Source organism: Stigmatopora nigra, chromosome 10, assembly GCF_051989575.1.
Source record: "Stigmatopora nigra isolate UIUO_SnigA chromosome 10, RoL_Snig_1.1, whole genome shotgun sequence".
Classification (NCBI taxonomy): Eukaryota; Metazoa; Chordata; class Actinopteri; order Syngnathiformes; family Syngnathidae; genus Stigmatopora; species Stigmatopora nigra.
The window spans coordinates 2,514,588-2,529,015 of record NC_135517.1 but is presented as its reverse complement, the minus strand read 5'-3'; the positions used below and the strand labels follow the sequence as shown (position 1 = coordinate 2,529,015).

Sequence of the window (14,428 nt, the reverse complement as noted above, 5' to 3'; positions counted from 1 at the left end):
CGTAATGACGTCATGACGTTGTTCCAATATGACGCCCGGAAGTGTTCCCCTACGTCTTTCTGTCACGTGACTGCAGCTGGTATTAGCAGTCTTCGGACTCGGCGCCTTTTTGTTAGCTTTGCTTGTGCGGATTTCACTGACGAGGAAGCTTCACAAAGGCTAAGGTAGGTACATAATAAAAATTTAAAATAAATCTGGATCCTCAGAAATATTGCATGTATTAATCTTCACGATGAAGCTCGAGGGATTGTACGTTTAGGCGAAATGGCTGCCATGCTAATGCTAATGCTAACTCTAGTAGGCTCACGATGGGTAAAGGTCTATAAACACCCGATGAGTGAAATCCGATGATCCTTTTGTTTTGGTAAATCACGTGAATATATAATTGATTGCGGACGTCCACATTTGTTTGTGTTTTTGTGCATTAAAGGCGTCGATCGCCTCGATGATTAGCGGGCCGCCCTTAATTTTGGCCTTGTAGCACAACATGGGTTGATTGACGTGAGCAGTCTTCTTTCTTTTTAAACTTGTAGTTAAGATCTACTCACGATCGATCAGGTTTACTAATCTACTGTAAACCATCACTTCTGATCGTCTCCGAGATTAAGATTTCAGTTTGCATCCCCACGATTTAGATTCCTATTTATTGCACTATTTATAGATAACACCCTACCCACAGACGGTGGGTCTATAAAACACATGTTAAATATATTCTTAAATTAATCCTGTTTTACATCGTCCTGTCATGTAACTGTAAGGCGAGCCAATGATCAATACCCATTAAAAACATAATTACATGTTAATAGTAGAGTCGAAAAGTATAATGGGTGTAGTTGGTTGTTGTAAGGACTGTAGAACGAATTAGGGAATTTCTACTTACGAAATGTTCAAGTTACGAATAAAGTTCTGGAACTAATTAATTTTGTAAGTAGAGGTATGACTACACTTCTTTCACATCAATGAAATTGTGGATTTTTGCCTGAATTAGGTCTAACTAATTTTTCCTTTTTCTAGAAAATGTGGGATGGACCAGGACAAGGACCAAGGGGAAGACCTCCATTTAGGTAAATAATTTATTGTACAGTTATCTGCCATTCTTATCACAATGCTACTTTTATACTTCTTGTATTTGTATAGTACTGTTTACACAGCAAATATAAATTTCTCTATATAAACATTGCAGTATTACATTGGAATTGGACACTAGCTCTAGTTTATTACAGACCTTCAATTGATTATTGTGACCTTTATTGCAGAGGTAATCACGATGGAGACATGTTTGGTGGGCGAGATCACCCCATGTCTGATTTCAGGGGTAGAGATGGGATGAATATGAGACCTACAGGTCCAATGGGTCCTCTAGATCCACCACGAATGGATATGAGGAGAATGGACGGTCCACCAATGTGGGACCGGGACATGAATCCACACGATATGCGTGGTAGAACAACGGACAGAGATTTTTTCAGATCTGGCCCAGGTCCGGATTTAAATTTCCAAGGAGGACAGTTTGACAGAAACCCTAAAGACAATTTAATGCATTCGCCTGGTTTCTCTGGACATGATATGGGAGGCCGAAATATGCCAAATTGGCCAAAAAACAACAGACCTACAGACATGAGAGATAGAGACATGTTCCGTAATGATACACCTCACTTTAATAATCCCAATAATCCCAACGTGGATGGAGGTAGAGGGTTTCCGGTGGACAGAATGAAGGACGATGACTTCAGACGGACTTCAGCGGGTATTATCGATAACACTCGATATAATCTCGATGCACCATCTATTGCGAGAAGAAGGATGGAAAACGATAGAAGAGGAGGACCACCTCTTAATTCCAGAGGTGGATTTCAATCAGATATGGATTTCAGAAACCATCCCGGACCACCACCACAACCACCGTCTGAATTCCCAGGCAGGGAACGGTCTCCCTTAAGATTTGGGAATGACGCCTCTTCCACGGATAGGGCGAGAACTGGCATGCCTGTAGATGTCAGTGGTCCACAAAGACCTGAATTCAAGGGTCCTGAAGTACAACCAAGAATGAGAAAGGGTCCAAATTCATGTGGTAGTCCACTTATGGACTACAGGAGTGGTGAGGAGATGACTCTTGCGGAGGAATGGAAGAGTCGCCAAAAGGATCAACCACAATTTCCAGATAAGGGCGCCAAGGGGGATTCCCAAACGTCCCTGGCAGGTTTTAGAAGGGATGCAGTCTACCAAGATGCTAATAGACCGCCAATGGACTTCTTGGGGAAGGATCTTCATTTCCAACGTGGAGATCAGTTTGCGGAAATAGATCGCCTACAGATTGGTAGGAACTCGCCTCAAAACAGGACTACGCTACCCGGTAATCCAGTAAGAGGAAATGAGAGTAAACACTGGTTGGCTGAAAGAGGCTCAGATCAGAGTCATAATAAATCAAAACTTGGTGAAGGTTATCATAACAAAATGCCAAGTCATGGTCTTTTGGATCCAAAGGATAGTTTTAAAGGACTTGCAGATATGCCATTCGTTGAAAGACAGACTACGAGTAAAATGGCGGAACTGGGAAATTTCCAAAGTGGAGACCAAGACTATAGAGATATTGATTATAGAACGGCTTCTGGGAGGATGTTTGAGTTCAAGCAGGCGGATCTTCAGGTGACGCCATTGATTCAGGACTCCAAACCAACTGTGGCTCCAGACTTCAGTGCCTCTGGTTCTAAGGTAAGTCTGTTTTTAATCCCTTTAAAAATTACGCAATGGTACACAATCAGTTCTGCATGGTTTTACATCATTCTGCATAAATTATCTTCGTCAATCCTGCTTATTTTTGGGTGATAACCAATGTTGACACTTTTATGAAAGGATCAAGATTATAGGAAGGCTACAGTGGCGGATAAAGTGTCCTCAACATTATCCATAATTGGTATTCCAAAGTCTGCTACCATGGAGCAGGTACTAAAACACAATCCTTCAGTTTTTACCAGGTTTATTCTTCTAAAATTAGAAATAACCTGGCAATTTTTGGGGTTTTTTTTTGCAGATTCTTGGTGCCTTTACAGTTCAAGATGGGTTGCCGCAACCAGGGATGAAGATTAAAAACGTTGTCCCAGGTAAAGACTGTTTAGGTTTTGAAACTGTTTTGGGGGCGTTTATACACACGTCCCTTTTCGATATTCCGCTCTTTTCGACGTTCGCACTTCCGCACGCTTCCTTATTTATTCCTCATGGTTGCTTTTGTCTTTGGACCGTTTGGTCCTTGCTCCGTTAACAAAGTCAAGTCCATAAATGCCATTCTTTGCCATCTTGGGACATTTGGGCCATTGCCAGGCGTTTTGCAGAAACTTGAATGGGAACGATTTTGTCTGTTTTGTGTGGGACATTTTACGTAGGTTTCTTTGCCAGAGTTGTGATTAGCCTGAATATTTTTGGGGGCACTGGATACTTTCATTGTTTTTGCCCCAATTGTCGCAAAAAGAGATCTTAGATACTACATTGGCTTTTAGTTTAAAGTTTAAAGGTAAACTAGCAATCATCAAGAAGGTGGACTACTGTAAAACCTGTTCCTTAGAAGGTATAGTATTTTTAGGACTGAAGATCCCTCGTAGGGGATTTTTTTTGTTTTTTTTTTATCCATTTCGATGTTAAAACGCACTGCTGTCATATGTTATAGCGGGCTGACTGTGGTTACTGGAACTGACTAACAAAAACCCATCTGTATTTCAAATGCTGTCCCCAGGTTACAGCTACGATACGGCCTATGTGGAGTTTTTAAACCTCGAGGATGCAGTCCGCTTCATGGAGTCCAACAAGGTGGCCTATCTTCGTCACTCCACCAAAGGGCCGCCTCTCCCGACAGGATTACGAGGGGTCGAGAGGGGCAAATTTTAGTAGATTGGGAAGGAAATGAATGGACTGGGAAAGACAGTGGGGTTTGCTTTCGTGGTTATCTTATGTTACAGAAACTGAAGATTTTTGAGATTTCTGTTCGTAGAATGCAACAAACATTAGAACTAAATAGACTAAAGATTTTATAATAATTGAAGACGATTTTAAATCGGAATGGCCCATTTTAACAGATGAGAAATTATGATGAAGTTTATTGGAATGGTAACATTTGGAAATAGCAACATGGACGCCTCACTGATTTGTACAGGAGGTCAGTTGAAACCGCTAATGAGCAAAAGGGTGGAATTTACAAAATGAAAATTTATTTGCTAGAGTAAATCGTCTCGGAAATGATATGCGCTAATGCTAGTGTTGACAAATTCGTTCAAAGTCTTCCTGTAGAAGTTGAAGATAAAAAATATAATGTTCACTAACTTTTTGTGATCAATAACCGCCATTGTCACCAACGACTAGTTTTTTTTGGGTCTGGTTTTCGGTCCTTTAACTGGTGAAAATGGGAAACATGAGTGGGTGGGGTTCTTGGAACTAAAAAAATGTGTCCAACTTTCCATTTGACTCTTGAAGGAATGTCCTCAATTAAGAGGCATAAAATCTGCTTTAGCTCTTTAGTGTCTTTGCTTCTGGGTTTACTCTGTTCACAAATCCTAAGAAGTTTGCCTGTAGGAACTATTTCAGGAAAGGCTGTGAAAATATCTGGTTTTAGAAGACTAGTTTTAGTCTTGCTCTAGGTTATTTATTTCTTAAACAATCTTTTTGGAATATTCAGGATGAGGCCTGAAGATTTTCTGGTCAACTGCTGTGAAATTGGCCTTAAAATTGGATATCTTTGTTTCTGGTCTTGTTGCTTCTCACATTTCCTAGCAAATGCTTCTATTTTTTACTCAAATATCATGGCTTTTTGACTGTAGTACCTTACAAATCGTAAGAACCAGGCTTTAAGGATTTGTATAGGTTTCAGTCTAGTTAATTGCTGGTGATTGTTTTGGTCGTCTTGTGTTCAGTTTCTGAATCTGGTTGTTGTTTAAGTACATTTTTTCCATGGGATTGGTCCACTGTGAGACTCGCCCTCAATGCTTCTGGGCTTCTTTTCACTTGACTCGTCATGGTGACACTTTGAATGCGCTATCCGGAACTAACTAGGGGAAATGGGAAGTGCTTTTACTTCTTGTTTGGTGCCATCATTATTCAAACACTTCTTTTATCCTTGTGTTCAACCCAAAAGAAAAAAAAATACAAGATTAGTTGGTACTATCGTGTTTATTCAAGGTCCAAATGTCAACTTTACAGAATTTGCTATATATGGTGTTGCGGAAAAATGTACCCATTGGATTACATTTTATATTTGACATTTCGGCTTGGCTTTTTGCTAATTTGTTGGTATCCCGTGGCTGACACCTCACATGGGAATCGGGAACAATCAGTGGGGGAGCTTATCATCATTTTTGATTAAGCTGTGAAAGCCTCCTGTTTCTCTTTTTGGTGGAATTGCTCTTTGATGGAATTGTGTCTTTGTTGGTCAGAGAGAATGGGCAGTGATGTTTTGTCTCGGTATCATAAGATGGCTTTTATTTATACATTTTTAAACCATTCAGGGGTTCCTTTTTAATACACTGAAATTAAAACGTGTAGACTTCGCTTATAGCTACCGAAATTCTATATAGTTCTTGGCAAGAATGGTACTGACTCTTGGATCAGTGTACCACCCACCATAAGTACCACTGCCACACTGCATGTTGCTCATTAGACATTATTGGTCTTTTTAAAGACTATTTCTGATCACATGATGTTCTCTTGTTGCAGGGTTCCCTCAAGGTTGGCACTAGAACAATTTCTATTAGCTACTCTCATCCAGATAATAGTGACACAACTGCTCATGTAAGTACTGTAAAGTCTATTGTGTATCATATAGAAATTGACTTTTTTTAATGTATATACATATTTTTCTGAACTAGGACTCTCATCACACCTTGCCTCCACCCAAGGAGTCACAGTTGTCCAGACCCGATCATCCTTCCGAAGAATTTTTATCCAACCGGAACGGGGCAACACCGAAAGACTCAACGGAGTTGCTGCCTCCCAACCAATGGCAACGCAACTCTGACCTGACTCCCGAGGCATGGCAACAACAGATGGACCAGCAATATCAACACCAGGAAAGTGAGATGCAAGCAGAGTCTTGGGGCTATCAACATTCCCCTCCCCACAATTCCCATCAGTCCAAATCCGTCTTTAAAGACAGTAAAAGTTAGTATTTTTGTTGTATTCCATTTGTGTAACAATGGAAGACGTTATGATTCTTTGTTATGAAATAACTACCAAATCCCTTGCTTACCTCAACAGCCATGATCCTAAAAAATATATTGCCCACCACTACAGTAGGGTCTATCCTCAAAGCTTTGGATCCTTACGCATATCTGGATGAGAGAAATATTCGTCTAATCAAGGCCAAGACACCAGGAGCAAAGTGCTTCTGCTTTATCGACATGGACTCCCATGAGGTGCTCTATGGATACTTTGTACATTACATACAGTATTTTCTCGCATATAAGCCTCATCCGTGTATAAGTCGCACCCTTAAAATGGCCTTAAAATCGTTGAATTTTGCAATTTCTCGAGTATAAGCCGCCCCCTGATTCACAATTTTCACCTCCATATTCATGGTTTTAATAGGGAGTACATATGTTTTATTTTGAAGGGAAAATTTTAAGAAAAATTATCGCACTTGGTATTTTTTAGATACTGTAAAAATCGATTATTGAATTTTACATTCCTTAGGGTGTTGCCTACATGTATACATTCAAAAAGGTGGTCTTGTGACCATTACAACCAAGAACTCTGTCTAGTTTGTCATCCAAAGTTAAGATGGTGGCTCCCCTGAGTCATTTTTTTCATGTTTTATGCTAGCTGTGTTTTTTTTTGGTTCTTGAATTTCATTCATAGATGTCAAAATACATTTTGTGAAGCATTTTATCTGTTTATCTTTTCTCTATTTTCAAATAAATGACCGTATCAAACGCATTTGTCTTGTGTTATGCCGTTACGTATATGTCAAGTCGAATTTATGCGCATATAAGCCGTACCCTTGGTTCAGTCGTCATTTTTTTTGCAACAAATACGGCCTAAATGCGAGAAAATATGGTAATGTTCTCTTATCATTACGCTACAATCGGTTTTAACAGGTCTTGTCTTTGTTATTATAGCAAGTTACCCGCTTGGTCGACCTACTCCTCACAAGGCCCGCTCCCCTTTGTATTGATGGTTTTCGAGTGTATGCCCAAGTTGCAAAACCCCTCAAGAACCAGAGGTATGTCATCTGGTCCTATTTTTGCGATTAATCTCGCTTGGTTGGACGCTGATTTTTACATCTGCTGACATTTCAGAAGAGAGTTTGACAGATCAAACAACTCTTCACCGGGATATCGGACTGCGTCTAGCATGGAGGTCAGTTGCATTTTTATTGATATTAACTGACGTGGTCAGAAAACTAATTTGATTATTCTGTCTTGTCATTTCAGTCGCAGCAGTTTTATCCCCAGACGCCACCCTCTATAGAACCACCTCCTGGAATGCAAGGTCGGGTGTCTTTCTCTCTTGTTGGATGTTGTCTTTTTGCCTTTGTATAAGTTATTTTAAAGTACTGTATTTTCACATACATAAGGCGCACCACATTTTAAGGTGCACTGTCAATGAATGACACTTAATTTTTTTTTCTCCATATATAAAGCAAACTGGATTATAAGTCGCCCTGTCGATTTTGGAGAAAATTTAAGGCTTAAGTGAGCCTTATAGTCGTGAAAATTCGGTATATAGGTTTATATATAATTTTGATGAAGTGAGCAAAATCAAATCAGAAACCTTTTTAGAAAACGTAGTCAAAAGGATAGTCAATATAATCTCATTTAAAAAAAATACATATAAATTTGATGGCAAATAAGACCACATTATTAATACATTTTTCCTTAATAATATTCATAAGTAAATATGTTTATAGAATATTTAATACATTCTTTCTAGTCGAACAAAATTTAAAAAAAATGAATTTTTTTGTTGAAACGATCAAAAAGTTATATATCTACTTTTATAAATGAATAATTTTGAAATCAACCCATTTAAAAAATATAGAATGGAAAAGTTTTTAAATAAATGTTTATAGAATATTTAATACATTCTTTCTAGTCTAACAAAATTCAAAAAATGAATATTTTTGTTGAAACTATTAAAAAGTTATGTATATATACTTTTATAAATGAATAATTTTGAAATCAACCCATTTAAAAAATATAGAATGGAAAAGTTTTTAAATCAAAATATGTATAAAAAAAAATAATAATCTCTTTCCATATATAAAGCACACTGGATTATAAGTCGCCTTGTCTATTTTGGAGAAAATTTAAGACTTAAGTGCACCTTTATAGTTGTGAAAATACAGTTCCCCCTCCAAGTTAAATGGACTTGAAATTCTAGCCATTTTTTCTCCATTTTAGCAGGTTTGCCGACTAATGAAAGTAATCCAGCTCCCTTGGCAGATGCCAACATCAGCCATGTAAGTTTAATGTCAATCCTTGATGTTAAAACTGTCTTCTCTAAGCTTCATTTCCTATAACATTCCATCTCACAGGGTAGTGACTATGATGCTAGCCAAGCTGAAGGTGCATCTTACCAGGCAACTGGAGCCCCTGTTGCCACTGATGCCACAACCGCCGCTGATGGTGAAGAACTATCTTACAGTTTTATCTATTTATCCTATCTTGGGCAAAGGACCACAATAAGTTCATATTTTTTGGTGATTGAAATCTAGAATCTAACGCCACCCGGAAAAAAATATATGAGGAATCTTTGTCCCTGAATTCTATCTTACAGTTTTATCTATTTATCCTATCTTGGGCAAAGGACCACAATAAGTTCATATTTTTTGGTGATTGAAATCTAGAATCTAACGCCACCCGGAAAAAAATATATGAGGAATCTTTGTCCATAGATGCCGAGGCCCCCGATACGTCCAGCTATTTATACGATGCTACCTCAGGTTTCTACTACGACCCTGACACCACCCTGTACTATGACCCTGGCTCCAGGGTGAGTATTAAAGACCACACTAGTTTTAGACCATAAGAATGAGTCTTCATGTTGGTCTTCCATGTAGCTTTGATCATTTTAGGTCACTGTCGTTGTCTATGATTATCTTTTAAACAATTTCCACATGACTCCTACCTGTTTCTTTAACTACTTTACTCAATAGCGCAAGTAGTATAACTATGTCTTGTTAATTATGTAACTTTAATTCACCAGAGTCAACCACACAATCAGAGATTATTAATTGAATGGTCTTCAAACTTGATTATCTATCTCAGGGGTGGGGAACATATGGCTCTGGAGCCACATGTGGCTCTTTAGATGAGTGAATCCGGCTCTTTGATGACCTGTGAGCTAAAATATGGAAACTGCTGATGACAGAAGTGAGATAGTACATCTAGAACTGCTTTAAACTTTTTTTGTAGTAGACTCTTCTGGAATGCATCTTCTCATTGATTAGCAATAGCATAAGAATATTTTTTTAGAAATATTCATTTTTTTTACACTTTAAAAGTGGTGAAATGACCAAAAAAATTGATAAGGCACTCATTTACATGTATGTATTTTGACTTTTAAATTTGTAGTATGGCTCACAAAGAATAACATTGGAAAATGTGAATTGTTTGCGGCTCTCTTAAAAAATGTTCCTGACCTCTGAATTCTATCTTAAAGTTTTATCTATTTATCCTATCTTGGGCAAAGGACCACAATAAGTTCATATTTTTTGGTGATTGGCTAAAATTGGCCTCCAAGTCAGAGCAAAAAGTATAAGATTTCAATCCGAGACAATTGTCTTGGGAACCAACTGGTCCCCATTCATTAAAAGTTGTGGGTAGTCAATACAGCATTTTACGTAATTGGCCGAAAATGGCCCCCAAGTCAGTGGAAAAAGTATTATATATAAATATAAAATTAGATTTCTTAGATTAGATAAAAAATAAATAAATAAAAGTAAGATTTTGATCTGGACAAATTACTGTTTCTGTTACCATTGCCTTGGGAACCAACTGATCCCCATTCATTAAAAGTAGTGAGTGTAGTATTTTAACTATGAATAAAGACCTAAGCACTGATAGGTCTCTGTTTGTCCACAGTACTTCTACAATGCTCAAAACCAAGAGTACCTGTACTGGGACGTGGCAACCAAAGCCTACCTCCCAGTCCCCGGAGGCAACCAGGGAAACCAGCCAATCATGACGGCTGAGGATCAAGCCATTCTCTCCAACCCGGCCGCCGACGCCCCCTTGGACATGAAAAGACCGTCGGCGCCTCCGATGCCAATCACGCAATTGTCGGACTCCGCCGACAACCTGGAAACTTTGTCCCCGGAGAAGAAAGATGACGACGACTCGGCGAAACGAGATGATAGGCCGAGGAGTATTGCGGCCGTTAAGGTTGTTATGAAAAATGAGATTTCTAAAAAGTGTCATTGGGAATGAGTGAGTAAATGAATGTGGATTTTTTTTTTTAGATTATGAAAGATATGGAGCGCTGGGCTAAGATCCAGAACCGGCAAAAGGATTGTGTGCGGTCCCCATCGCCCGTGCTGAAAGGAAGCTTGGACGATGACAAGAAGCAATCCAAGTCGGCGGATGCGGGATTTGCTGTTTTTGAGAGAAAGGTTAGGAAAGAGATCATTTGTTGGGTTTTAATGATTACAGTCTTCCCTTGATTATTGCAAATTCAGTTCTTGGCGATTTTTTTTTCTGCTGTTAATCATTTTTTTAAGACATGTTTTATTTTTTTAAGGAAAAAAACGTTATAGGGGTGACCCTACTCTATGATTTTTCAAATATTGTAGCCATGTCTGTGTAGTAATCTTAGTCTTTAGAATACAAATTATAATCTTTATAATCAAGACTTTTCCCCCAAAATACTTTGTGTTACTATAGTAAAGTATCAATGGAGTATTTACTATTACTATATTTTCTTAAAATTAAAACCTTTTTAAAGAAATATGACTAAAAAAAATTAAACAAGTAAAAAATAATTTGTGAATAAAAAATGAATCTTTACTCTAGTTTTTAATAAAAAAAATATAAATTACTCATCAATATTATTATATACAGCATTATTATTATTAAATACTTTAAGGGGAAAAAAACAAAGTTAATTTAGAGACCCAAAAAAGGATTCCAACAATTTTTGGGTGAGAAATTGCCTTAAAATAAAATAAAGGAGTCAATTCATTTCAGAATCGATTACAGGTGGATTTAGATCAGGATCGGCTTGAGAGAGTAATTCTGCATATTTAAACTGTCTCAGTCTGCAAGCTCCAGTTTTTTTAACTAGGTCTACAATGTCTTCTGTGTCTGAAATATCCCAAATACGGGCTGAAATCTATAGTTCTTATCTAATGTCTAGTCTACATTAACCACAATATTCTAGGGATTACTGTAGTTGCTATCAGGCTAAAAGACTTGTCCGCCCACAGAAATCCGGTGAGGAATTTTTCAAGAAGCCACTTGCTCCCCTCAAAAAAGAAGAAAAGTCAAAGGTAGGGATTGCATTTGAGAATCATTGGTGAGTCGGCACATGGTGTTAAAGTATTGTTGTGCATCTTCAGCGGCCAATGGGCTCCTTGGGCATGCTGGCGTCCGAATACGCCGCCGGAAGTGATGAAGAAGTGGAAGAGGACAAGGAGGATACGGCACGTGGTAGCCAGGTTACCAAAGCTCCACCCTTAGAACGTGGGGACAAGTTGACGGACTGGAAAAAGATGGCCTGCTTGCTCTGCAGGAGGCAGTTCCCCAATAAGGATGCACTCATTCGCCACCAGCAGCTCTCGGATCTGCACAAAGTACTGCCTCTTAGCACTATGCTAATGGGAAACTAGCCTTTTTTTAATGTTGTTGTTTATACTTTTAGCAAAACATGGAAATTCACTTGAAGATCAAAAAGTCCAAGAAAGAATTGGAAGCACTGGAGAGCCAAGAAAAAAAAGTGAGTGGATATGAGGTTTTTTTGGGGTGTTAGTGGTTGTTGTGGGTCAGAGATTTTTTGGATTTCTGGAAGTATGGGATGAATAAAGTTATCCAATCCAATTTTGTTCTCACAGTTGACTCCAAAGGAAGTTGGCAAGTCACCAGAACAAAAGAGGAGAAAACAACAGCAACAGCATCATAGCAGGTGGGCTGGAGATAGCTATATAGTATTGTATTTTCACGGCTATATGGCGCATCGTATGTTAAGCCGCAGTGTCAGTAACGAGTGCTATTTCGGTATTTTACACACAAAGAATGCAACATTTTTTATAGACACAGCCAGACATAATATAGGCAAAATATACACCAGCTCAAACATATACTATTTTTAAAAAGGTAATGGAAGCAAAACTCAGTTTCGTTGTACTTTATTTAACCATTTTACAATGTGCTCGCGTCATCATCACCCACAAATCCATCAAAGTCCTCATTTTCTGTATCCGAATTGAACAATTGTCCAAATGAGTCATCGAAAAATGCTGAGTTTTATACGTTCGTCCAGGCCACCACAATCCATTCGCAAAGAGTAGCTAGTTAGTAGCTAGCATAACTATTCCAACGCTGCCTTCCATGCTTCATAAAGCTGTGTTGATGTCGATGTCCAGGCCACACAATCCATTGGGTTTATTGACAAAAGAACTATATAACCAAGCAGTCAATGCACAGTACTTTTTTTGTACGTGGAAAATAGTAGTCATATTTTATTTTATCGTGATAACAATTTTCCTATTGGTCCATATATAAGGCGTACTGGATTATAAGGTGCTCCTGTCTATTTTGGAGAAAATTTAAGACTTTCAAGTGCGCCTTATAGTGGTGAAAATACGTTAGTAATTGCTATTGACTTCCAGGTATGAAGCACTGACTACTTTACAGTCACCTCTAGAGCCAGCCATTGTTGATATTTTGGATTTTTTTGTATAAAATCTTGCAGTGGGGGAGGAGCTATATGATGGAAGATTTTGTAAACTAAGATGGCATCTGCATATTTAACAGTATTGTTTCAGTCCAGGCGTTTGTGTTTTTTCAATATCCGACAGTGGTGGTTTTTCATTTTGGTTTTCTGTTTTTTTCCATATATAAGGCGCACTGTCTATTTTGGAGAAAATTTAAGACTTTTATGTTCGCCTTATAGTCATGAAAATACAGTAAGTGCTTGTGTCGAATCGTAATTTAAATGCATTTATTTTTTTGTCCTTAGGGAAATCAACAAGGCTGCTGAAAGGCCTGGTTTAGGCTCAGAACCTCCATCTGTAAGTGCACCACCTTAATTCGTATTTCCTACCATGTTTTTGTTTATCTTTTATTGATAGAGCTTTTAAAACAATTTCCACAGAGACGGCCAAAAAAGGACCATGTCGCTTGGGACCACGCCACCTACAAACAAGCAGTGCGCAAAGCCATGTTTGCACGTTTTAAGGAACTGGACTGAATGAAGGCAAACAACTGGATGAAAATATAAAAACACGCTCTTTCGTCATCATCCCGTCACGCCTCGTTAACGAACACTTGAAGCAATGGAAGTCGTCGGATTTCATGCAGGCTTTATGAACTTTACACAGGCTAATTGTGTCAAGCTTGGAATAATAAAAAAACACACAGACTCAGTTAAAGTTTGTTTTAAAGCTTCAACTTTTTTGTATTTTTTTTCCTCATTTTTTTGTGATAGTGTTATGCACATTTTTTTTATATACATAAAAGAAATCGACTCATTTTTGTGTGTTTACTCAGCTGGATAATGGAGACTAAAATTGACGTAAGTACTCAAATAGGATTTACTGTATTTTTACGACTATAAGGAGCAATGCATTTTTAGGCGCACTGTCAATAAATGACACTTTAATTGTTTTTTCCATATATAAAGCTCACTGGATTATAAGACGCTTTGTCTATTTTGGAGAAAATTTCAGACTTTTAAGTGCGCCTTATAGTCGTGAAAATACAGTACATAAATGTCTGTATATATTTATTTAAAGAATGAATCTAATATTAATGAGATTCATTTTTTTGGACACAAGTTTGAATTCTAAGGTACAGTACATCCTCCTGACCACAAGCTGGCATCATGAGCTAATATTTGGTTTTGGTTCCTCATTCTTATTATCAAGGCCATTACACTTTTTAATGTATTACTGCGTTATTACCAAAAAAAAAATGCATATTTTGTAATGCAAATGACAAACCTTAACTCTAACCTTTTATGTACTACAACACCAACTATTTCTGTTCTTCCTTGCAGAATAATAACCAAAAACTGGAAGATTCTGAAGTGGAAGACGACAATTTTAATTCAGGTGAAGGCATTTGACACCATTTTTTATTTAGCATAAAGAAGAAATAAACTATACTAGTAGTTGTTGCATGTAACAAAATGAAATCTCATTTTCTATCCCATGTTCTCATTTGATTCTCGGTCACGGAAAGCAAAGTCAAGCAAAAAACCTGTGTGGATGCCAGCGGTAAGTAGTTCATTT

General features: G+C 37.9%; 1 protein-coding gene across 2 annotated transcripts; it reads left to right on the top strand.

Moving 5' to 3' along the window:
* Positions 1-36: 36 nt before the first annotated feature.
* Positions 37-13,666, top strand: rbm6 (RNA binding motif protein 6). 2 transcript variants are annotated; one of them, XM_077726743.1, is made up of 23 exons: positions 37-164; positions 1,015-1,064; positions 1,257-2,712; positions 2,854-2,943; positions 3,032-3,101; positions 3,728-3,801; positions 5,698-5,772; positions 5,850-6,141; positions 6,238-6,395; positions 7,098-7,201; positions 7,278-7,338; positions 7,413-7,470; positions 8,385-8,440; positions 8,516-8,606; positions 8,876-8,973; positions 10,065-10,364; positions 10,442-10,591; positions 11,405-11,467; positions 11,537-11,770; positions 11,839-11,913; positions 12,029-12,099; positions 13,156-13,207; positions 13,291-13,666. In XM_077726743.1, the coding sequence occupies exons 2-23, from the start codon at positions 1,018-1,020 to the stop codon at positions 13,384-13,386; spliced, it is 3,771 nt and encodes a 1,256-aa protein (XP_077582869.1). In that variant the 5' UTR covers positions 37-164; positions 1,015-1,017; the 3' UTR covers positions 13,387-13,666. The 2 variants fall into 2 exon arrangements, with proteins under 2 accessions (XP_077582869.1, XP_077582868.1); XM_077726742.1 differs by having other exon boundaries at positions 8,382-8,440.
* The last annotated feature ends 762 nt before the right edge of the window (positions 13,667-14,428 follow it).